Below are 24,946 nucleotides of genomic sequence, written 5' to 3' on the forward strand. Positions count from 1 at the left end.
ACTGACGCGTTTTTTATGAATGTATTGGTGTAGGTATGCAATGTAGTTGCTGTAGTAGTAGTAGTAGTTGTAGCATGAATCTATATAACTATGAATATACAACTGCGTTACGCTGTCTAACCTCTCGATAAGGTTTGGGCGGGGCTTAGCGAAAGGAGACATCAGTCACGTGTCTGCTAGTGTTAGGAGCGGGAGAAGGGAGGGGGAATTCGGAGGTGTGTAAATTCGAAACGTCACTTCCTCTTGTCTTGTGATTGGCTATTAGAGCCACGCAAAACGCCTCAAAGCTAGGAGGGTAACACCCAAACCAAATCGACATGATAGATGGGGCATATGATAGAGCTGTATGTTCATAGTTATATAGATTCATGGTAGTAGGCTAGTAGTTCACTGAATGAGTAGTAACTTAAGTCTGGAATTTGGCAAGCCATAGCGGCATAATAGGGAGCTAACACTTCTGACCCTGAAACGTCACACCCTTCTATCTCTTACTGGAGTTTCATCCCCCCTACCGGTTGGAAGCAAAAATGCCAACCAGAGAGGGGCTGCGTGATGTCAGACTATCTCTTCCCCCTAGCCAGTTGTTAGCTCCCTATACCATACTTATCAAGCTTTGGTTATGTTTTGAGCAAATGGTTTCCTCAAATCCTGGATAACATGAGTTTTTGTTGGGAGCAAAGTTATCTGGTACTTGGCGATCTTTATATTGGTTTCTGTTGTTTCTGCAAATGGGATGGGGAATTAATTAACAAGGTGTTCATTTAAGCCTGGCACACACAATTTGTATCCAAATAATTTGGACTGTTTTGAACCAATGCTTTTTTCCAATTGTCATAATTTGATTCCTATATACTAACCAGGGCCGATGGGGCTTGTTGGTGGCGCATCCCATTGAGTTAAACTATTCCCCCATAGCAACATTTGCTGTTCTTCTTTTTTTTTCCGACTTAAGGGGGCGCACATTCTCGGCCCCTCCGTGTGCTAAATTGCTTAATCCGGCCCTAATACTTAATACGGCGTTTCATTATGAATGTATTGGTGTAGGTGCGTAATGTTTTTGCTTTAGTAGTGGTGTTGTAGTTCCCTGAATGAGTAGTAACTTAAGTCTGGAATTTGGTTGACAACCCTAACCCCTGGTCGCACCATTAGTCCTTTCTCCTTTAGTGCTCCCTCTGGTGAGCCGCCCCGTTATAAAGGGGTTGTAAAAAATGTCTTCCATTAAATCCTGAATCCTTTGTCTTGCTGCATTGGCAATTGCAAATATACACAGTGACACATGCACTTCTTATTTTGATACCTTTTGATTCTACATTCAGAAATTTTTATATTTTCTCTGGATAACCTTTAAAACAAAAACAAAGGTTTCATCGTTGCAAAAGAATTCCATCTGCAAACGCTTTGGTTTCAAGAAGATTCTGTTATTCCTGGCCGTTTTACAACTACTTTGCATCTTATATTTGTACAAATCTAATTACTGGAAAATATCCAGTCCCGCCAAAGAAGCGAACAAAAATGCTTACGATTACGAAGAAAATAGGGGACAATTTCTTCCAAACTCCGTGTTTCATCTACCCTTGACGCGACCCACTGATATGAGCAAATATTACGTTGAAGTCGATGAGGATGTCTCTTGTATGATTGGTGGAATAATTAGCGAAGATGATACGCGTAAAAAATGTTTGTGTTTGGAAGGGTGGACTGGAAGCGATTGCGGAATCCCTTACACTATATGGGATTCCGGGTTTTTAAAAAATGGCACCGCTAAAGGAATTAAAGTTCAAAGACGACAACAACCTAGAAGAATCGTACATTCTTTATGGTTTAACGGAAATTTTAAACGATTAAGGGTTTATTTGAAAACCTATCAAGATGTAGTGGATTTATTTATAATTGGATTTTTCCCTAATAATTCCAATTCCAAACAATCCCTGAATGAAATTACGGAGAAGCATAAACTTTCTTTCATTGCCGATAAACTTATGTACATTCCATTAACGGAGAGTGAGGTTTCCTCGAACAATATCGCCATAATTCAATACGAAATTTGGAAATACGCTAAGACCATCTTGTCAGAAGTTCGCCCCGATGATTTGTTAATTATGAGTGATATTTTTAATCAACCTTATAAAGAAGTATTAATGTTTTTAAAACTATACGATGGCTATGGGGAACCGTTGTTCTTTCATTTGCGTCAAGCCGACGTAACTGAAAATATTAATTCAACTTTAAATACGTCAAATCAACAACAAAATTTGGCAAGTTTATCGACTGATATTGTGGCTTGTCACATTGAGTTTTTAAGGTTCTTGTGTAACTATGACGCGCGTTTAGTTTGGTTACATAAATTTTTGAAGGATAAAAATTATAAAGTTAAAATACGTCGGTACGAAGATAGTTTGAAGATTTCGAAATTTTCACCGTGGAATGTTGGTTCCGTTCATACCCCAGCTGGAATTTACGCTAATAACAAATCCTCCAAAATTCATCCTCCTACTTCATTAGATAAAATTAAATTAACGGATAATGTTAATTTTAATATTACAAAACTTCCGGTAAATTTTACTGGTTAAATTTACTGCCTAAATTGTATTAAAACTATTTTTTAAATGTATATAATTATTAAAATGGGTTAAATACTGGTGATATTTTAATTAATACTCCCTAATATACGTAAAACTCTACTTAGTCAATTAAAATTAAATTAAATTAATTATTAATTAAGAAAATTAAACTTTCTACAGCCGGTCTGTAGCCTGAATTAATTCATTAGAAAATGGGTTTTTGGACCTTAATTTGTATTATAATTTAAATTAAACATCACTAATTATTAATTAATTAAATTATTAGTGATTAAGCATATAGTCATGTACAGTATTAAATCACAGTAATTATCAAAGATGATGGGGGTGGGGGGGATACGTTATCTGAGGGAAATCGGTGGACACACTATGGAACGACTCGGGTCCGGTGGAACGCTAGAAATAGGGGAGGAATGCTCGGTAAAATGGCGTGAGGTACCGTCTACGTCAGACGACGAATCAGGAAGACTCCCGTCACTTTTCCGTGTATTCCTCCCCCATTTTCTAGCGTCCCACCGGACCTGAGCCATTCCACAAGTGTGTCCACCGATTTCCCTCTGATTAGTATCATCCCCCCATCATCCTTGGGATTATAGACGGTTTTCACTAAAAGGGGGGGGGCTAAAGAAAATACCTCCCCTCGCTCAGGTTTAACTTCAGTGTGGTGTTGCCAGTTATTTTGTAAGCCTAGTTTCTCAGTATCGTACTAAACTGCCAGCCTTTCACTATGCTGATTCTTGGCTTACAAGCGGGCTGGCAACATTTTGGTGAAAACTATTATGTATATGTATTTTTATTAAATTAAACTTGGTGGCCAAAAATAAAATATTGATTTTTTTGAAATTATTCTATGTTTGTTTGTTAAATTAATTTTTTTTACACTTTTTAAACTAAACATTAATTAGACTTATTGCATTTTAGTGCAATTACGTTTTATTTAAAATAAAAGTATATATATATTTAGGAGTTTGTTGGATTGTAATCTAAAACTATGAATAAAATAACGTTTATACTTTGGGTGCCTTTTTTGTCTACAGTCAGGGAGGAGGTATAAAAGGGGAGTAGCCTCTTTCTTTTTGCCTCCAGTCAGGGAGGAGGTATAGAAGGGGAGTGCTGCCTTTTTTGTCTCCAGTCAGGGAGGAGGTATAGAAGGGGAGTAGATAGAAGGGGAGTAGCTAGAAGGGGAGTAGCTTTTTTTTGTCTCCAGTCACAGGGTTGCCACAGGTCAAGGAAGACCTGGAAAAGTCAGGGAATTTAAAAATGGGCCGGAAGAGTAAGGGAAAAATCATGGATTTTGATTTTAGTGGGTAAAATTTCTGGGGATAAGTCTTTATTGAAAGAGTAATGAAAGTTTCTCCTCATCCTCTCTTAACACAGAAAACTCTAGAGCAATCCTTAAAAATGCCATCTAGAATGGTTTTTATAAAGTAAATGCCTTTAAAAAAATCTCTTAAGACTGTTATTTATAACTAAAATGTTTCTTAATCATTTTGGCGCAACAAATACATTGGAGTTTATTTAATTATAAGCACTTAAAACGTGCTGTAAACATTTACTTTTTCGCCTTAAAAAGGTCAGGGAAAATCTAAGAAAAATGTCAGGGAAAACCTAGAAACGTCAGGGAATTTGGTTCTGAAAATTCCGTGGCAACCCTGAGTCAGGGAGGTGGTGTAGAAGGGGAGTAGCCTTTTGTTTGTCTCCAGTCAGGGAGGTGGTATAGAAGGGAGTTGCCTTTTTTTTATTTTTTTTCTTTTGGTCTCCAGTAAGGTGCTATAGAGTGGGAGTTGAGATTTGGATTTTGGTCTCTCCGAGTCTCCTCCTATATGTGCTTGCCGCTGCAAAATAATTTTGCAGACACATTTTTTATGACAGTGGCATTTTAATTATCTAATGTATACATGAATTACAGTTAATAAGATCATTCAAGTTTGGTTTGTTTTTGGGGGCCGCGAAAATCCACCCAAACATTTTATGTAATGTTTTCAAAAATGGTCGGTACTCAAAAACGTCGTTTATTTTATTTATTTATTTATTTATTTTTTTCTTTAATGATTTCCCCTTAAATTAAAATCCGAAATAAAATTTAAATATTTTAAAAATGGAATGAAAACATTTCTTGCGCCGATTTCTATCTGCCTTTATTTATTTATTATTATTTTTTTTTATTTTAACTCTTTCATTTTAACTCGTTAATCCAACACATTTCTCAAAGACTTCCGTTAATTAATTTAAAATAATTAATTAATTAATTAATGGGAAAAAATATTCCGTATTTAACAACAGACGCACATCTAAAAAGTTTTTTGGGGGGAGAAAGTTTAAATTTAAATATTTAAAAATGAAGATTTTTTTCAATACTTAATACTTAATTAAAGTTGTGCAAACAGATAACTATACCGTAATTTGTTTTTTTTAAACTTTTTTAAATCTTTTTTCAAAAGCGAATTCAGACTTTTTATTATTTTGGTTTTTTTTCCTGGGTTTTTTAATTTTTCTGGCGTTTATATTAATTTTATTTATTTATTTTTATTTATTTTATTCTTTTTTTGTCAAGCACCGAACACACTTCTTAATTTATAATTTATTTTTTAGGGGTTTTTATGTGGGGGTTTTTTTTTTGTTTTTTTTTCGTAATAGTATCTACTCCAATTTTATTTTTTTGTTAATATATATTTAATATATCATTTTATTTTCAATAACGCTAAAAGTTTCAACAAGTTTTCGCATTTTTTTTTTATAATTTAGGAAGAAGAACCATGCTTTGTTTGTTTGTTTGTTTGTTTATTTATTTGTTTTTGGTTTAAAGATTTTTTTTTTAGTCAAACATTTAAGACTAAAAAAAAGTTTTTTTTTTGCGTGGTGACTTCAGTACATGTTTGTTTATTTATTTATTACATAGACTATTCTGCGAATTTTTTTTTTTTGGTATTATTTTAAACACTTTCCACTGAATATCATAAATTTTTAGATACATTTTTAATTTTTTTTTTGAAAAACAGAAAAATTTGCAATCAGCGGCCAACATAAATTTTCTTATTTATTTTTCGTTTAGTATTTTTTTTTATAAACCTACGTTTGTGTTTTGTTTGTTTGTTTGTTTTTTTCTATATATTTATATATATATATATATTATATATTTACATAACCTCCCTTCACTGTGGTTAATTTGTTAATTAGTTTTATTACCCCCAAAAAATTATGGCATTAATTATTTACATCAGAAAGACAAATCTCACCTACGTGTTTGTTTGTTTATTTATTTTTGTTAATTTTTTTAAAGTCAAAAATTATTAATTAAGGGGAAAATTAATTCACTAATCAACATTATCTCACAAAAATGGCAATAATTTTCTTTTTTTTTTAAATCCAGCACCGAAATTAATTGAAATTGAAATAAATTATTTTTATAATTTTTCAATTTTATTTTCGATGAGATAAACGCCAAAAAAAAATTACCGAAATAATCCTTTATTTTAGTTTAACCCTTAATAGTTTTTTCTCTCTCGTTTAATTAAGTTTGTAGCTCTAGAAATAAGAACATTATTTGTTTGTTTTTTTGTTTACGCGATGTACACAGTACATACATGTACTTAACCTTAATCCTTTTTTATTTATTTTTTTTTAAGAAAAAAACATTTTAGTTTTTCATTTTCATTTTCGTTTTGTGAGAATTTGTTTATTTATTTATTTGTTTAGAAAGCTGACCCAGAAAACATTTTTTTTGCATCATGATAGTATATTTGTTATTATTAAAATATTTTAAAAATTAGGCTTAGGGTTACGTTAAATTTGGATGGCTTTTAGGGGTTTTTAAGGTGTTTTTTTTTAGGAATTATTTATGTTAGGAATTTATAATTAATTTTGGCCCAATTTTAATTTTTTTATTTTTATTTATTTTTGAAGGATTGAAGTTTGAAATTTTATTCATTTTTTTATTTAAAAATTGCAATTTTTTAAGTGGAAAATTATCCAATTATTTTAGGAAGCACAAGTCCTTACGTTACGTACGTTAATACACGTTGCATTTACTATTTTTTCACTTTTTTTACTTTTTTGCTTTTCTTTGAAATATACATCCTCTCAAAAGAATTGCGTAGACCCCCTCTGGCTGGCTGGTTTTTTTAAACCTACCGAAAAATCCAGAGGGAGCTGTTATATATATATATATTAAAATTCAAATTCAATCCCTCAATTAATTCGTTTTAATTATTTAATAAATTATTATAAGCCTTTTTAAACTCTTTTTGGCATTTTTTTTAATTTTAAATTTTAAATTAACATTTTGCACTCTAGTTTTGTTCCAGGGGCTGTTAGTTTATTTTTTCTTTTTTTTATCAATTATTATTTAGTTAATTAATTTCAATTCCTCTCGGGTTTCTTTGTTTATTATAGGTAATTAGGGTTGATAAATTAAATTATTAATTATATTAAAAAAGCGCGGCGTAAAAATTAAGACATTACCATAGATTAATTTCTTGTTTTCAAGCTATATTATTTATTGAAATCGGAAGAAGTGTTTTCGATATAGATTTGGTTTTTTTTAATTAACTATATCTCGATAAAGCCTTGGTTAATTAATTAATTTATTTAATTATTTTAGAAATTCTAGCTCATCGCAGTCCGATTTGCAGTATTTTTTATACCAAAAAAACTACCAACCATTTTTACCCTAGTTTATTTTTTGCCCTCGTGTTCTTCAAAGGGGAGAGCCCCAATTTTGCAGACGATTTTTTTGGGTGTATGTGTTTTTATTTTTTTTTTGGTCCTAGAAAGGTCCAGATATCGTATGACTCGTGTAGCCAGAGGTAGATGGTAATGGGCTACCAACTTCCAAACCAGATATGACCATACTGGGCTCGGTGTTGCGACGCTTGATCTTGCTTTTACTTTTCTTTAACATTGTGGCCTTTTGTTGGGTGAAAAAAGAAAGGTTAAAGGTTATAACCACCCTCCCAAAACATTATTTTTATTTAAAGAGAAAAAAAATCCTATTTATTTTTTCTTTCAATAATTTTTTTTTGGTGTAGATTCCAAAGGGTTTGAAACAAAAATAATAGTTAATTTCATAACATTTTTTTGTTTTTTACATTTGTTTTTTGACAAAGCCCGTTTTAACCTTAAAGTTAAACGAAATATTCAAATTTTTATAAATGAAAAATTTCAATTTTGGGATATATATATAATTTTTTTTTTCAATTTTTTGTTAGACTTTTTAATTATAATTTAATTTAATTTAATCAACATTAGTTTATTTCATCATTGTTGAAAATTCTAATACGGAATTTATAGTTTCATTAACAGTTAATTTTTTTACATTAATTTTATACGATCATTTTTAATTTTCATTTAATGCGCTGCTAGATTAATTAATCTATGAAACTCGTTAGGTAATTTTTACATTAATTTTTTTTTCAAAGCAATTTAATTTTTATATTTTCGGTTTGTTTTTTTTTTTTTTTTTTTGGTTTAAATTTCATTTTTTTTTTAATTTCAGTTTTAGCTAAAACTACAATTAATTTTTTTATAATTTATCTTATTTTTTTTTTAACTTTCAAAGGTTAAATTTTTAAAACGAAGAAAAAAATTAGATTAATCTGCTTAAATTTCCTTTGGAATTTTTTGTACTATGTTTTTAAAAGTCTCAAACGACTCATCACGTCTCAAGATTTTTTGGTTATATTTTTTTTTTATTTTTTAATATTTTGGGTTGGACAACAAACTTAATTATTTCTTAGGTTTATTAAAATTAACGGGGAGGGGTTTATAATAAATAATAAATAAATTTTTTTTCAATACAAATAAATTATACTAAATTAAGATAAATTAATTTGCAAGGAGATCTTTTTAAATCTTTGGCAAATATTAATTTTAATCAAACTTTTTTAAGGAATTAACTTTGTTTTAGATCAATTTAGTAATTATTTTTTAAATTATATAAAAAAATTAGCTGGTTTATAAAATATTTAATTTTAATTGTGCCCTTTTAATTAATTAATTAATATTAAATTTCACATCATTCTAAAAGGAAATAAAAAATATGGGATTGAAAAAGTTCGAGCCCCAGAACTTAATTCATCCCAAAATTTTATCAACCAGCTATTTTTTTTTTTTAAATAAATTTTATTAACTAACAAAAATGGCCCCTTAAATTAAACAAGCACCTTATCTAACTGAGCAGATATATATATAGACCCCTTAATTAATTTTTTAATTATTTGGCTAAGGATCTTTGTGGTTAGCCCTTACCACAAAGCTAAGCCTTATTGATTATATTTAATTCTAATTAAATCACTTAAATTGATCCAAAAAACCATTCCTCTATTTAGTTTGATTATTAATTATATTTAATTAAATTAAATGAAATATTATTATAATTTTAAACGTAACATTAACACTATTAAATTAATTAATATTCTTTTTTATACATTGAATTCGTACTTGCATAAATATTTTTATAGATTCTTTTGAGCTACTTTAGGAGTCCAAGCCAACAACTTGTGTCTTTCGGCTATCGTTTGTTTGTTTGTTTGTGTTGTCTGTCTGTCTGTTTGTTTGTTAGTTAGTAAATATCGCGTTTGACTAGAACGTTTTTTTTTTTGGTTTATTTAATTATTCTCTCAATTTTTTAACTCCGGCTATAATTCGATCATTTCTTAATTAAATTCAATTTTAAGGGAATAGATTCGTGTAGGTAAGTTTTGTTTATTTATTTGTTTGTTTGTCAGAAAATTCGGGGAAAGATTTAGGCTTAATAATTAATTTTGGAAGAAAAAGATTTTTTTTTTTGCGTGTTTGTTTTTAAAGGTTTGTTTGTCTCGTTAGTTAGTTAGGCTTAGGCACCGTACTTTAATTTTATTTTATTTCGTATTTAATTTGCGTTTTAATCTTAATTAACTTCATTAATCTAAATTAAACTAAAAATAATGAAGATTAACTAGAGCACCGTGAAATCTATATATATATATATATATATATATATATAATACGTAGTGTAACTAACTTAATTCCCAATTATTTTTAAATGCCAATTCTTAACAACAAACGCAACTGATAAAGTTTTATAAATACCATTAATTAATTAATTATAATTTGAGAGTTAATTTTCGGTGATTTAAACCGGCCGCCCTTAATTTTTTTTTTGGCACTTTTGTCTGGCTATAATTTGGCTTATTCATGGTTTGGTTGTTTATTGGCCGAATTAGGCTTAGCGTTAAGCCTAAATATTTTTACTACCAAGGCTTCAGAAGTGTTTTAAGTATGGTATGTTAATATTTTTCAGTTGCGCTTGCGTATAGCACATTTTTTTTGTTTGTAATCGAAGTGTTTAGTTATATCTCCTTAAAATAGATTAGTTTTAATGTTAATTATCTTTTTTCGGAAGCTTCTTTTGTTATTTTAGGATAAATTCGAAGGATTAGCGAGAGTAAAAAATGAGTTTTTTTGTTTTGTTTAGTTGTTTGTTGCTGTTTAGTATTTATTTTAATTATTTTTTTTTATGTTGGCAATTGTTTTGTGAAGGAATGTTGCTTGTAATTAATTAGAAATCAATCTTATTGGCTCGCTCTCTTTGTCTGTCTGAGTTTTCTATTCGTCGGTGGTCTTTTCGCTGACGCTGGTGTTAGTGTGGTGGTGCGCGTTGGTGCCGCCACCCCCAGCTAAACTCGGCTCTGTGTTCCTCCGTTTCATTTTGCTTTTTCTAAGCATTGTAGCCTGCGCCGAACACACACAAATAAAAAACACAAAAATACGCAGAAAAGAAAGAAAAAAAGAAAGACAAAAAAATACCCAAATAAATAATTAAAAAAATAATCAAAATATCACGTGGTCATTTTAATTAAACCAAAATCAATAAAAAAAATCATAATTTTTACTTCCAGGTTTAAATTATCGCGAACGGAAAAGTATATTATAGGCCGGGACCATCTTGTTTTTTTTTTCGTGTAACACTTGTTTCCATGGCAACGCGGTTTGAATTAAGCTTCGAAAACAAATGGCGGCGTTGTCATGGTAACTTATTTCGTATCGCGTATATTTTAAACTAGGAAATTTCTTATAAGAAATGAAATAATAAACAATTTGCCCCTTCCGCGACTATTTCATCACTTTTGTCGGTCTGTCTATGAAAAGAGACCTAAAAATTAGGCAAAGCAATGAAATGGAGGAAGAGCAGAAGCCGCTAAAGCACGCGCGTGACGTAGTTACGTCATAAAGGAAAAAAAAATGGCAGTGAAATCTCGCGCCAAACGAGACAACATTACGCCAAGTAAAATACAGGTTCTTATTAAAAAAAGTGTTGTTTTTTTTAAACCCTTTGGAATCTTTTGGAAATGGTTTAAAAATTATTGGAATATAAAGAAGTTCTACGGATCAAAATCTAGCACTAGCAAACTAATTTTTAGGTCTCTTTTAATTCTAATTAAAAGAAAGATCTATGGTAAACAAAATAGGCTTAATACCTTTTGGAGTGTAAATGTTTTCATGCAAAATTTTGTGGCCTGAACTCTAAAACCTTATAATTGTACTTCGATCCATTAAGATGTACGCTTAACTTCGTTTTTCTACCTTTGGTAATATAACCATTGCCAAAGGTTGAAACGAACTAGCGACCTTCTTTGATCGAAATAGTCTATCATCAAGTGGGAAAAATTAATGGATATGAATGTTTTTACCTTTAACGCGGAGCGTAGAACGGTGACCTCACCGGGACCCTGAATCCACGGTTCTCCATCTACTTGTACCGGCATTTCGCAATGTAGTTTAATTCTTAACTGTAAATAGAATGAGGTTGGCATTGGTAGGTGGAGTTTTAGGGTTAAGATTGAATAATTTAAGGTTTCAACTAACGTGTCCTCCTTGGGCTATCCTGATGGCACTTCTGAGTCCGCTCTGTATTTGACCCATATGTACTACACCAGTTACCCCGACAATCTCTAACATGCCATCGTAATGCGTAGGCTTTGAAAAAGTATCTTCCTTCTCCGGTCCCCAAGGGTTGGCTCCCGAACCCCAACTGTAATTAAATATTAGCGTTTAAAATGTATCAAGAGATCAAGATAGTCTTGACATAAGTACCTGAGAATATTGAGGATTATAATTCCTTCAACCTGGGGCAAGTCGATGACTTTACCGTCAACTTCGAGCCGTATTTCTTTGTGCAAGTCCCTCCACGTCTTTTTACTAACCATTTTCCTCAAGCCCATTTTGACGTAGACTCCTTTGTTGTGCAACCTGGTTAAGGAATCGTTAGGTTAGCTTAGATGCGATTTATTTGTTTTGGGGTTGGTGGTGGCGTTACTTACCGACTGTTGAATTTGTTTGGGTTTTCTTCCCTGGCGTTGTGGAAATCGAGACAGAGGTCAGCGTCAATGCCTATTCCGAAGTAATTGTTCATGACGAATATGGCGGAACTGTCTTCGGACGTCGATCCGGAACTGTTCGTCATGCCCATTGAGGCTTGCGCGAAGGCTGCCTTGTCTTCCGGAGGTTTGTCGTCCGAATGGAAGACGACCGTCCACCTGTCCAATCTGATTTCCTCGGCGTCGATGACGTCTTTGAGCAGCGTCAGGGGGTCTTCACCACCCGTGTATCCCGGACCCCAACGGAGAACTCTTGCTAAGTCGTTCCCCGTGCCCAGGGGTACGATGGCGCACGGAGGCGATTGGCATTCCGAGTCTTGACCCACATTGTCCAAACATTGCAGGGCCCATCCTACGGTACCATCTCCCCCACATACCAGGATCTTGTAATCATTCACGTGACGAAATACGTACAGTCTAACAAAGACCTAGTGATTAAAACGCCTTCCCCCAAATAAATATACGTCAATATTTATTTACCCTGGAAGGGGTCCCCCGTTGTCGAGGTCGTACACCTGGTAAGGGTTGAGAAGTTTTCTAAAAGACGTGATCAGCTCCAGGCCTTGACATCCGCCACTCTTGACGTTTACAAAAACTAATAGAGGCTAGATGTATACCGTTCGTGGTTAGACACGGCGTGGTTTGAAGAATGGTATATAACGTTCGCGAGTACTTACCCTGATACCGGCAGGAATCATTTCTGGAATGATACTAGGCAAAAGAAGCACCAATAGGTTTTTATCCTCGTAATTCATCTCGCGCAACATGTAGAAAGCTTTGACCGCGATATCCGCGTTGTCATAGGTAATGATAAGAGAACCATATTCGTAGTAAATTGGACCAATTTGTTTGAACTTGTAAGCGGCTGTTTTTTGGGGGGGGGGGGAGATACGCCAATGAGTCCTTTGACACGTTGACAGAAGTCATGTGAAGGCTACTTACGTTTAGCGAGCAAATCGACTAATATTTTTTCGTATTGTCTTTGCGACAAGTTTGGCGGGAGGTTGCCAACGAATAACGCCACAGTGGCGCTGTAAGTGTCCTCTTTTTGCTGTAGGTAGAACCGCGTCAGCTCTTTCTGCCTTATGGACTCCTACATCCGTTAAATCAGTATTAAATAAACTCAAGTACGCCGTCAGGAACTCTGAACTTAACTTACCCTGGCGATATTTTTGAGTATCTCCCAAGGGCATTCCTGGTTGTCCATCGTCCTTTCGTGAACCGCTAAGTACCAAAGAAACCTATAATTAGTTCTTGCCCAATTACTTACTTAAGTAATGATAACTCACATCCTTTATCGAGGGACAGTTCACTGAGTCTATAGATGTTTAGATCGGCACCTTCGAGGTCAAACTGTTTCAGAGCTTCGACCATAATTTCGTCCACCCCCGTGTCGTTGGTCACGGGAATGATCTTGTAATCGTCGGACATCCTACAAAGAGAGAGACTTAGCTTTTGGGGGTAGCTTAATGACTCGGGGTCAAGTACTTACTTCATTTTCCCAGGGAAAACTTTAACGGTTCCTTGATCAGGATCAATTGGCCTGAAGCGTATGACGATAGCTGGCCTTTTCCCTTCCTTTCGGGTCAGGCTTTGTACTGGCATGAACTCACCGAGCTCTTTTTCGTTCGGATCTAGATACGGGTTCAAAAGGTTAAAGCGCCGCTGTTTTGTCATAGATATATGCATAAGTTTATAAGATATGTTCATTCCATAAGTATGAGATTTCCTATACTTCGTAATGCTAGAGAACGACAAGCGAGAATTGAGTTAGTTTTGCAGGACTTCCATCTTCCTATTTAGTCTGCATTACCAAGAAGTGATATCTAGTTTATTAGGGAGAAGGTATAAGATGCCTAAGTATTCGCGCGCGCCATAGTCCCAGTCCCCCTTTCAAAATACAAGGGGGGGGGACGTAAAAGGAGGCCGGGCTACAAACTTATGAACATATCTTATGAACTTTTGATGTATTTTAAATATGTATGACGCACCATAAGCGTCCGTTAGGAAATATTGTTTGGGATCGTCGAAAATATGAAAAGCTCTTAATCCCGCACCCTAAATAAGGATACGAGTAAATTTAGAGGACAAGTACTTGCGGCGGAAATGAGATATATATACTGACAATTATTTGCTCCCTGGTTGCGTTTCTTGAAACTGTGATTGTCCTAAACATTCTTCTTTTGAGGGAAGCGTTGCCATCGTAAACTTTGATCATTTCTAAATAGTTTTGTGACCCAATTTATGTTTACTGTCTTATGCTTCAGTGATTTCGAGCGCGGTGTTTAGTAAATATATTCATGTTTTTCATGAATATATTAATTTCATTTTAAAGTTATTAATTTGCAACAATAACATAGTTCATGAGCGTACGACCAAAAACCTCCTCACTAATGGTTAATTTCAAATTAGGGTTTAGTCGACTCTAAAAAGACTTAATATTCATCTTAGTAATACCGCATGAAATATCTTCATCTCAAATAAACCCTATCGTATTAATTAAGCACTATTGCCATCCCATAATTCCTCGCGATATCGTAATTTTGTATCGTATGTATGTGTACAGGGTGCTTCTGAAAGACCTGCCAGCAATTAAGAGAAGTGTTGTTCTTTGGGCGATTTAGGATTGAAAATGTTTTCCAGTTATGATTAGAGTATTTTACCGATGACCTCATAAATTTAATTTAATTAAGAAACTGATTTAGATAATGATTGGAACTCGTTACCTGAGGAGTTGTTATCATTGGAATCTTCTACCACTTTCCGTCACAGTATAACGGCTTGGATCCTGGACAACGCCTGACTTTAATAATTTAATCTTTTTCGGTTCATTTGTTGTACCTTAATGCTTTTGGGGGGTTGCACATAAGTCAATTTGGCTTAGCAACCCTATCCCTCCAATAAATAAATAAATAAATAAATGATTTCTAATTTAATCAAGGGGGTCATCTCTAAAACACCTCAATAATACAATAACTAGAAAACGGTGTCCCTTGTGGCAAAATGAAAAATAGAAGTTACATCATTTTCGCCACGAAATCGTTTCTTCCAAAGAACATTCCGTTTAATTTCTAGCATGCAAACCTTTCAGAAACACCCTGTATATTTCTCTGCCTAAAACCTAGGGGCCCAAAGATTTCGCACGTTTCCCCTCCCTGTTTTACGAAAATGGTTAGTTCTGTTTGGAGATCTCTTTCGCAAGCTAGCGAGTGAAGGGGAGGAGGGAGAGGACCGAGGGTGCCTTGCCCTGACTGCATCATCCCATCCCTGAAAGGCTGAACCTTAAGGCCAAGGATCGATACTAGCCGGAACCATAACCCTCTCTCTCTCTCTCTGCTCCGCGTATTCCCCTTCTCCGTGTGTCTTCTCTTATTGCGGATAGAGTAAGGAGTAAGGCGTAAGGCTAACTCGGGAGAGAACCCGAGTCCCGTTTTCTATCTAGGCGTAGTCCGAAGAGAAGCTGGATGGGTATAGATATTCAGCGAGAATCCTGAATTTTTACTCCACAAAAAAAGGGCCGGAAAAAATCGAAATGGAAGGGATAATAATCAAAAATCGAAAAAGCTTCGATACCTCTGACTCTTTTTCTAACTTTACCGATCATCATCATGATTAGTTAGGGTTCTGGGTTGCCACAAGTTAGTAAGGGAAAATTTGGGAACGGAGAATTAAATGGGTGTAAATTATCAGGGGCTTTTAACCTAGTCAGGGAAAACTTCGAAACCGGGAATTGAATGGGTGAAATAGATCACGGAGTGGATTAGGTGGATGAAATAGATCAGGGAATGGATTAGGTGGATGAAATAGATCAGGGAATGAATTAAATGGATGAAATAGATCAGGGAATGAATTAAATGGATGAAATAGATCAGGGAATGAATTAAATGGATGAAATAGATCAGGGAATGAATTAAATGGATGAAATAGATCAGGGAATGAATTAAATGGATGAAATAGATCAGGGAATGAATTAAATGGATGAAATAGATCAGGGAATGAATTAAATGGATGAAATAGATCAGGGAATGAATTAAATGGATGAAATAGATCAGGGAATGAATTAAATGGATGAAATAGATCAGGGAATGAATTAAATGGATGAAATAGATCAGGGAATGAATTAAATGGATGAAATAGATCAGGGAATGGATTAAATGGCTCATATAGATCAGGGAATGGATTAAATGGCTCATATAGATCACGGAATGGATTAAATGGCTCATATAGATCACGGAATGGATTAAATGGCTAATATAGATCACGGAATGGATTAAATGGCTAATATAGATCACGGAATGGATTAAATGGCTCATATAGATCACGGAATGGATTTAAGGGCTCAAATAGATCACGGAATGGATTAAATGGCTCACGGAATGAATTTAAGGACTCAAATAGATCACGGAATGAATTAAATGGGTTAATCTAGCGAGGAAATGTGTCTTGGGATGACTGTTAACATTACTGTTAACTTGGTCAGGGAAAATCATCAGGGAATTTGAAAATTTTATGGCAACCCTAGCTAGGTCCTACTGTTATAGAAAGTATTCTGGGCTACGGTGTTAAGTGAGGGGAGTGTATATAGATAGGGTGGTATGACCTTCGTCTTTGTCCTTTTCCTTTGGCGATGGATAATCGTCGAATTCTTTTCCCTTGAGGTCGCCCGTTGAGGAGAACTCTTCCGAAATGCTCCTAGCTGTAAAACAAATTTGGCCTTGCCACGTGAGAAAAAATGAACGGGTCAGAATGTGGCATGTCTCTCTCGCCCCGGCGTTTTTGACATTATATTTAAATAATGACAATCGAAACGCAGCAATTCAGTGCTCTACCATTTAAAAATAAAACACACAAAGACATTACCACATTCATCGCCATATTCGATAGGAATAATATATAATAAAAGAAAAGAAGAAATCATCGTTTAAATTAATTCCTTTTTAAAATAAAATTAAAATTAATAATTAGGGGACGTGCATAAAATGAAGATGTTTTAAATTTTCTTTTTTCTAATACTAATAAATAATCTAGTTAATCAACATTGGTTTATGGAGGCTATGATATCTCTATACTACGTCATAGTTATCTACGTGACTAAGTTCAAGTTCGAGCTAGGGAACGCGTATGAATATGCAAGGTTTAACTTTCATAGGGCAGAAAGTAGTACAGATTTGGTTACTTTTTGCTATACAGGGTGTTGCAAATATGTATGGTGGTTTAATCGAAGTATAGTGGGATGTTTCTATGGGAAAACAATTTGAGTCCAAAATGTATGTAACTTAAACTTCAATAACGTTCTGTCTTGATTATGGAGTGTTTTATGGATTTCCCCTTAATTAAATTAGATATCATTGTGTTTCAATTTCTTAGTTAGATTTAAGGGGTTATCCGTAAAGAACTCCATTCAATCGTAACTTGTTTATGGTGTCCCTAATATTTTCGACTCAAAATGGATTTCCCATAGAACCATCCCACTGTATATACTTCGGCCCAATAATAAGCCTTTTTGGATCACCCTGTATAAAGGATATAAATAGACTCAAAAGGCAACTAAAGGTCAGAAGATGAATTTAAGCTCAATACGTGCTGAGAGGGGGGGGGCGGATAAATCTATCAGCTCAAAACCCTCCCCCATTCCCCCCTCTGTTCCCTATCTCCAATAATAACTGCACCTATAATCTTTGAGCATCTTGGAGCGATATTTCTGCGCGTAATTCCCATAATTGGAAGGAATACGGTTATGGCACTAAACCAGCCCTTTTAAGTTTTAACCCATTGCCACTACTAGGTATTCACGAAATAGCACCCTACCACGACTATATTTCAATCTTCCAATTATCCAAGCCGCTCAAAGACTACGGGTAATTGGGGACAAAAGCAGTATAGAGCTCTCTCTCTTTCGTGTGTTTTTAAAGATCGTGGTTCGAGCTTGATTCAGCTTCTTTGATGGAGGGGGGGGGGTCGACACTGCATCTCAACAAACCCCTCTCCCCGGAAACTGAACCCCATTGAATACAACCCCCCTCCCCTAGACCAATAGAAAGCTATAGAAAATCTGACGTCATCAATCTATTCTCTAAAAATGAATTCTATGAAAGTGCAATCAAAGCGTTTAAGTGAATTTAGTAGTGAAGAATTTAAATGTCTAGTGACAATTGTGAATAGATTCAATAGAAACATTAATATTGCACCACAAGAAAATAAATGTTTGTCAACTGACTGACTGATTCGGGAATATTGGTCACGTGGATGGGGTGGTCACAATTTTGCAAAAAAGTGTGTTAAATTCAAACTCGTGAAGAAATATTTGAATATATTGAAAAGTGTGTAAATATAAATACTAAAGAGTGAAAGTGGTGAGGTGGTTTCAAAAAGTGAAATAATCTATTGATTATCTAAGAGTTCAGGGGGTCACGTGATTAAAAATGTTTCTTTCGGACTCACGGGAAAGGGTCTCGCGTCTCCTGGCCGAGACCCCGATGATTGTTTCCAGAGGAACGTCCGTTCTCGGAATGCTGACTGAGTATTGAGGGAGCATGATGCTTTGTAAGCACCCAAAGTTACACTCCACGTTTATACTCTTGTGGCACGTGGCGTGAGCCTTTGCGCGCAATCACGTCACGTGTTTTAGTGTCCAGAAAGTCAAAAGGGGAATGGGGAAATAGGATTGAGAGAAAAGATGTTAGAATTCCTTAATGGTGGTAACGCGTCATGTAAACAAACGAATGTAGGTACGTAAGTGGATGAGACGGCAAACTGAACCCTCATAGTGTTTATGGAGTGATCGTTTGGGTCAAGTTAGACTTAGGTTAGATTAGGATCAGCTTAGGTTCGGTTCGGTTCGGTTCAGGTTTAGTTTAGGTTAGAGTAGGTTCGGTTCGGGCTTAGCTTAGGTTAGAGTAGGTTCGGTTCGGGCTTAGCTTAGGTTAGAGTAGGTTCGGTTCGGGATTAGCTTAGGTTAGAGTATTTTCGGTTCGGGATTAGCTTAGGTTAGAGTATTTTCGGTTCGGGATTAGCTTAGGTTAGAGTATTTTCGGTTCGGGATTAGCTTAGGTTAGAGTATTTTCGGTTCGGGATTAGCTTAGGTTAGAGTATTTTCGGTTCGGGATTAGCTTAGGTTAGAGTATTTTCGGTTCGGGATTAGCTTGGGTTAGAGTATTTTCGGTTCGGGATTAGCTTGGGTTAGAGTATTTTCGGTTCGGGATTAGCTTGGGTTAGAGTATTTTCGGTTCGGGATTAGCTTGGGTTAGAGTATTTTCGGTTCGGGATTAGCTTGGGTTAGAGTATTTTCGGTTCGGGATTAGCTTGGGTTAGAGTATTTTCGGTTCGGGATTAGCTTGGGTTAGAGTATTTTCGGTTCGGGATTAGCTTGGGTTAGAGTAGGTTCGGTTCGGGATTAGCTTGGGTTAGAGTAGGTTCGGTTCGGGATTAGCTTGGGTTAGAGTAGGTTCGGTTCGGGATTAGCTTGGGTTAGAGTAGGTTCGGTTCGGGATTAGCTTGGGTTAGAGTAGGTTCGGTTCGGGATTAGTTTGGGTTAGAGTATTTTCGGTTCGGGATTAGCTTGGGTTAGAGTATTTTCGGTTCGGGATTAGCTTGGGTTAGAGTATTTTCGGTTCGGGATTAGCTTGGGTTAGAGTAGGTTCGGTTCGGGATTAGCTTGGGTTAGAGTAGGTTCGGTTCGGGATTAGCTTGGGTTAGAGTATTTTCGGTTCGGGATTAGCTTGGGTTAGAGTAGGTTCGGTTCGGGATTAGCTTGGGTTAGAGTATTTTCGGTTCGGGATTTGCTTGGGTTAGAGTAGGTTCGGTTCGGGATTAGCTTGGGTTAGAGTAGGTTCGGTTCGGGATTAGCTTGGGTTAGAGTAGGTTCGGTTCGGGATTAGCTTGGGTTAGAGTAGGTTCGGTTCGGGATTAGCTTGGGTTAGAGTAGGTTCGGTTCGGGATTAGCTTGGGTTAGAGTAGGTTCGGTTCGGGATTAGTTTGGGTTAGAGTAGGTTCGGTTCGGGATTAGTTTGGGTTAGAGTAGGTTCGGTTCGGGATTAGTTTGGGTTAGAGTAGGTTCGGTTCGGGATTAGCTTGGGTTAGAGTAGGTTCGGTTCGGGATTAGCTTGGGTTAGAGTAGGTTCGGTTCGGGATTAGCTTGGGTTAGAGTAGGTTCGGTTCGGGATTAGCTTGGGTTAGAGTAGGTTCGGTTCGGGATTAGCTTGGGTTATTGTAGGTTCGGTTCGGGATTAGCTTGGGTTAGAGTAGGTTCGGTTCGGGATTAGCTTGGGTTATTGTAGGTTCGGTTCGGGATTAGCTTGGGTTAGAGTAGGTTCGGTTCGGGATTAGCTTAGGTTATTGTAGGTTCGGTTCGGGATTAGCTTAGGTTATTGTAGGTTCGGTTCGGGATTAGCTTAGGTTATTGTAGGTTCGGTTCGGGATTAGCTTAGGTTATTGTAGGTTCGGTTCGGGATTAGCTTAGGTTATTGTAGGTTCGGTTCGGGATTAGCTTAGGTTATTGTAGGTTCGGTTCGGGATTAGCTTAGGTTATTGTAGGTTCGGTTCGGGATTAGCTTAGGTTATTGTAGGTTCGGTTCGGGCTTAGCTTAGGTTAGAGTAGGTTCGGTTCAGCCTTAGCTTACCATCTTTCTAGCCTTGGGTAAGCATAGGTAGTCCATAAAGACCATAACTTACCGTTAAACCACACCATTCGCATCGCATTCCAGCTAGACATTCTGCCGACCAGCATGTTCTTTTGCACAAATGACATTTCGAGTTTCCCGGTAAATTTCCTTCTCTCCAATGGTGGAACTGAGTTACTGAAGGCTGATGATTAAAAAATATTTTAAACAGAATATATATCAGTTAGGGAATCGTACGCTGAAGTGGTGCGACGCTTAGGTTAGGGCAACGAAAACTTAACAACTTACCAAGTCTCGGCTTGGGGCATATGTGGCACATTCTTTACAATCGGAAACGCTGAAGTCCTGACATTCCAAATGGACGCAGTACTCGCAAACTGGTTTAATAAAGTAGATACGATGTCCGTGTTAGTTAGTGTTAGGTTAGGTTAAACAAATGAATGGTTGGAGTGAACGGGTTAATGTGTTAGCTCACCTTCGCACCTTACGGCGCAACTGTCTTCGATTTTCTTCCTACATACGTTGCAGAATTTTTTCTTCAGGTGACCCGGTTCGGTCCAGCAATGAGGAACCGGGAACTAGTTTAAAAATTAAACCATAATTAAATTAAATTAACGGATATAGCCCTTAATCGAGGTTAAGACGGGAACCTGACTCTCCGTAGTTATATCCGGAAAGTCAAGGTTAGGTTTCGTCTAGGCTTAAGGCGAGGTTTCGTCTAGGTTTAAGGCGAGGTTTCGTCTAGGTTTAAGGCGAGGTTTCGTCTAGGTTTAAGGCGAGGTTTCGTCTAGGTTTAAGGCGAGGTTTCGTCTAGGTTTAAGGCGAGGTTTCGTCTAGGTTTAAGGCGAGGTTTCGTCTAGGTTTAAGGCGAGGTTTCGTCTAGGTTTAAGGCGAGGTTTCGTCTAGGTTTAAGGCGAGGTTTCGTCTAGGTTTAAGGCGAGGTTTCGTCTAGGTTTAAGGCGAAGTTTCGTCTAGGTTTAAGGCGAGGTTTCGTCTAGGTTTAAGGCGAGGTTTCGTCTAGGTTTAAGGCGAGGTTTCGTCTAGGTTTAAGGCGAGGTTTCGTCTAGGTTTAAGGCGAGGTTTCGTCTAGGTTTAAGGCGAGGTTTCGTCTAGGTTTAAGGCGAGGTTTCGTCTAGGTTTAAGGCGAGGTTTCGTCTAGGTTTAAGGCGAGGTTTCGTCTAGGTTTCAGGCGAGGTTTCGTCTAGGTTTAAGGCGAGGTTTCGTCTAGGTTTAAGGCGAGGTTTCGTCTAGGTTTAAGGCGAAGTTTCGTCTAGGTTTAAGGCGAGGTTTCGTCTAGGTTTAAGGCGAGGTTTCGTCTAGGTTTAAGGCGAGGTTTCGTCTAGGTTTAAGGCGAGGTTTCGTCTAGGTTTAAGGCGAGGTTTCGTCTAGGTTTAAGGCGAGGTTTCGTCTAGGTTTAAGGCGAGGTTTCGTCTAGGTTTAAGGCGAGGTTTCGTCTAGGTTTAAGGCGAGGTTTCGTCTAGGTTTAAGGCGAGGTTTCGTCTAGGTTTAAGGCGAGGTTTCGTCTAGGTTTAAGGCGAGGTTTCGTCTAGGTTTAAGGCGAGGTTTCGTCTAGGTTTAAGGCGAGGTTTCGTCTAGGTTTAAGGCGAGGTTTCGTCTAGGTTTAAGGCGAGGTTTCGTCTAGGTTTAAGGCGAGGTTTCGTCTAGGTTTAAGGCGAGGTTTCGTCTAGGTTTAAGGCGAGGTTTCGTCTAGGTTTAAGGCGAGGTTTCGTCTAGGTTTAAGGCGAGGTTTCGTCTAGGTTTAAGGCGAGGTTTCGTCTAGGTTTAAGGCGAGGTTTCGTCTAGGTTTAAGGCGAGGTTTCGTCTAGGTTTAAGGCGAGGTTTCGTCTAGGTTTAAGGCGAGGTTTCGTCTAGGTTTAAGGCGAGGTTTCGTCTAGGTTTAAGGCGAGGTTTCGTCTAGGTTTAAGGCGAGGTTTCGTCTAGGTTTAAGGCGAGGTTTGGGCTAGGTTTAAGGCGAGGTTTGGGCTAGGTTTAAGGCGAGGTTTGGGCTAGGTTTAAGGCGAGGTTTGGGCTAGGTTTAAGGCGAGGTTTGGGCTAGGTTTAAGGCGAGGTTTGGGCTAGGTTTAAGGCGAGGTTTGGGCTAGGTTTAAGGCGAGGTTTGGGCTAGGTTTAAGGCGAGGTTTGGGCTAGGTTTAAGGCGAGGTTTGGGCTAGGTTTAAGGCGAGGTTTGGGCTAGGTTTAAGGCGAGGTTTGGGCTAGGTTTAAGGCGAGGTTTGGGCTAGGTTTAAGGCGAGGTTTGGGCTAGGTTTAAGGCGAGGTTTCGGCTAGGTTTAAGGCGAGGTTTCGGCTAGGTTTAAGGCGAGGTTTGGGCTAGGTTTAAGGCAAGGTTTCGTCTAGGTTTAAGGCAAGGTTTCGGCTAGGTTCGGGCTAGGTTTCGGCTAGGTTCGGGCTAGGTTTCGGCTAGGTTTGGCCTAGGTTTTCGTCAGGCTATCATCTTGCTCTTATTATTATTTCAAAATAGAAACGTACTTTAATAAAATTAGAAGCGATCGTCGAACACGGCGAAACCACTGTTTTCAGGCACCGGTCATGGACAACGAAGTTGCAAACTGTTTTAAAAACAAAATTTTAACGTTTCAGTATTAAATTCCCGTGAACATTTTTTGCGGTGAGGTGACCTTGTAGGTTTAAAATTAACGTTTTAACGATAATTGATAAGCCTATATTTTCTTCTTAAATCGACAGATCGATAATTTTAATTTTTCTTTCGGGTTAAAAAAGAGGTGATCGTGAAAGGTTTTTCTATAAAGGGCACCGTTCTATTTCGGGGTCATTTTAAAACCATCACGTCGTACGTGGTCCCGTCCGTCTTTCCTTCTATACCGCGGAAAAGCTCTTGTTTTAAAATAACCTTTTTCTAAAGCGAGCGCTCTCTCTCCTGACTATTTCGGGCACCCTAGCCCATAATTGGCTTTTCAGGGCCTGACCCTTCTTCTTCCACCTTCTCTTCTATTATTCCATCAAAATTTTAAATTTGTTCAACCTCCTCATTCTCCTCATCCCTCTCTACCCACAATCCTCTACGTTTTCTTCTAAAAATGGATCCCCTTAGTGGTGGTGCTGCACGGCAATGATTTTTCGATCCTTTAAAAGAGATCTGGGAGCACGGCAGTGCTCCCAGCCAAGTCGAGCACTGACATCCTTTTCTCGAAACAACTCGTGGCACTTTTAAGCCCACTGTAACTTCGTGATGGGTACAGGTAAAACCCTGAAATTTTGCTTACAGCTAGGACCGTCAATCGTAGCTATAGTTTCCAAATTTCAAGTTCCTACACTATATACTTTTCGAAATATCGCAGGTGAAATATACCTTATTTTGTCACTCACTCACTCACTCACCGATCATCAAAATTCTAAGGTACTTCTAGGGGAGATAGAAACTTAAAATTCAGGATTTAGTTTTCATTTATTTTATAAAGCACAGAAAAATTAAAACATCCCTAAATTTTTATAAAATTGTTCTTTAGTTCTTTATTTTAAAACTAGATGGCGCTGCCGTCTTTTCAACTGAAATAGTGTGTGTTCTTGATGAAAGGACGTAATGGTCCAAAGTTAACCGAAAGTTAAATATATATTAAAGCTAATAGGAGTAGTAGTTTAAAAGAAATGTGTCGTAACTGATTCTTTTATTAGGATATCGCGTACAATCTTTATTGCATATTCTCTGCGGGTCGAAAGGGGTAATTCAGCGTAAATATGGACAAACGTTAGCGATTATATTGGCAAACGAAGTACCACGAGAGGGTCTTGTTTTAATATAACTACCGAAGTATAACGAGAGGGTCTACAAAAAGAAGTGAGATCCTATGAAAAACATTAACATGTACAAAAATGGGCCAAGCCTCGCTTCGTGCCCTCTCCGCCGTAAAACGTTCTGAGATCCCATGTAGAGCCAAGTCTGCCTTTTGTTCTCATTCAATCGCCAATTGAACAATTATGTTATAAATTAAGTCCTTTTCCTAATTAATAACCAATATTCTTTGACTCTATCATTATTATACATCTTTGTTCGTATCAAAAATATCGTGACTTGGCAAGCGCAGGTGTACATAAGGTTATGCATAACTCGCCTTATAAACTTGTAAATAGGGTTATGCATAACTCACCATATAATTTGTGCATAGGGTTGTGCATGACTCATCTTATAAACTTGTACATATCCCCTCGACCATAAACGATTTAGTGAATATCCCTTCGATTATTTCAAAATCGGCAACGATTTAGTGAATATCCCCTCGACTTCCTTTTAATATTACTTATCTGCGATTGCCAAGTCACGATATTTTTGATACGAACAAAGATGTATAATAATGATAGAGTCAAAGAATATTGGTTATTAATTAGGAAAAGGACTTAATTTATAACATAATTGTTC

At 36.6% G+C, this 24,946-nt stretch overlaps 2 protein-coding genes across 6 annotated transcripts in view; one reads left to right on the plus strand and one right to left on the minus strand.

The window, feature by feature from the left end:
- The window catches only part of LOC149691571 (flavin-containing monooxygenase 5-like), an 81,119-nt gene that overhangs the window by 1,173 nt on the left and 55,000 nt on the right, over nucleotides 1-24,946 (plus strand). Inside the window, exon 3 of one of the 4 annotated variants that reach the window (XM_089868909.1) lies at nucleotides 1,317-3,592. The exons of 2 other annotated variants lie outside the window; for them this stretch is intronic. In XM_089868909.1, coding sequence (XP_089725035.1) covers nucleotides 1,317-2,570 — 1,254 coding nt within the window. In that variant the 3' untranslated portion in view covers nucleotides 2,571-3,592. Of the gene's footprint in view, nucleotides 1-1,316; nucleotides 3,593-24,946 lie in introns of those variants that run through there. One more of the 4 variants, XM_089868910.1, reaches the window with a different exon arrangement.
- LOC149691572 (diacylglycerol kinase theta) overlaps nucleotides 6,949-24,946 on the minus strand; it is a 28,009-nt gene continuing 10,011 nt past the window's right edge. The window contains exons 4-22 of one of the 2 annotated variants that reach the window (XM_089868897.1): nucleotides 23,041-23,120; nucleotides 21,029-21,131; nucleotides 20,842-20,930; nucleotides 20,606-20,737; nucleotides 18,377-18,533; nucleotides 16,536-16,649; nucleotides 14,061-14,155; nucleotides 13,927-13,993; nucleotides 13,428-13,569; nucleotides 13,225-13,367; nucleotides 13,095-13,159; nucleotides 12,878-13,028; nucleotides 12,613-12,800; nucleotides 12,416-12,540; nucleotides 11,879-12,352; nucleotides 11,652-11,807; nucleotides 11,424-11,589; nucleotides 11,249-11,347; nucleotides 6,949-7,485 (exon numbers count right to left, since the gene is read on the minus strand). In XM_089868897.1, coding sequence (XP_089725023.1) covers nucleotides 7,345-7,485; nucleotides 11,249-11,347; nucleotides 11,424-11,589; nucleotides 11,652-11,807; nucleotides 11,879-12,352; nucleotides 12,416-12,540; nucleotides 12,613-12,800; nucleotides 12,878-13,028; nucleotides 13,095-13,159; nucleotides 13,225-13,367; nucleotides 13,428-13,569; nucleotides 13,927-13,993; nucleotides 14,061-14,155; nucleotides 16,536-16,649; nucleotides 18,377-18,533; nucleotides 20,606-20,737; nucleotides 20,842-20,930; nucleotides 21,029-21,131; nucleotides 23,041-23,120 — 2,687 coding nt within the window. In that variant the 3' untranslated portion in view covers nucleotides 6,949-7,344. Of the gene's footprint in view, nucleotides 7,486-7,517; nucleotides 10,290-11,248; nucleotides 11,348-11,423; nucleotides 11,590-11,651; nucleotides 11,808-11,878; nucleotides 12,353-12,415; nucleotides 12,541-12,612; nucleotides 12,801-12,877; nucleotides 13,029-13,094; nucleotides 13,160-13,224; nucleotides 13,368-13,427; nucleotides 13,570-13,926; nucleotides 13,994-14,060; nucleotides 14,156-16,535; nucleotides 16,650-18,376; nucleotides 18,534-20,605; nucleotides 20,738-20,841; nucleotides 20,931-21,028; nucleotides 21,132-23,040; nucleotides 23,121-24,946 lie in introns of those variants that run through there. The other variant, XM_089868898.1, reaches the window with a different exon arrangement.

This window comes from Phalangium opilio, unplaced genomic scaffold, assembly GCF_054372755.1.
Source record: "Phalangium opilio isolate 3A_F unplaced genomic scaffold, DU_Popi_V2 ptg000025l_1, whole genome shotgun sequence".
Lineage (NCBI taxonomy): Eukaryota > Metazoa > Arthropoda > Arachnida > Opiliones > Phalangiidae > Phalangium > Phalangium opilio.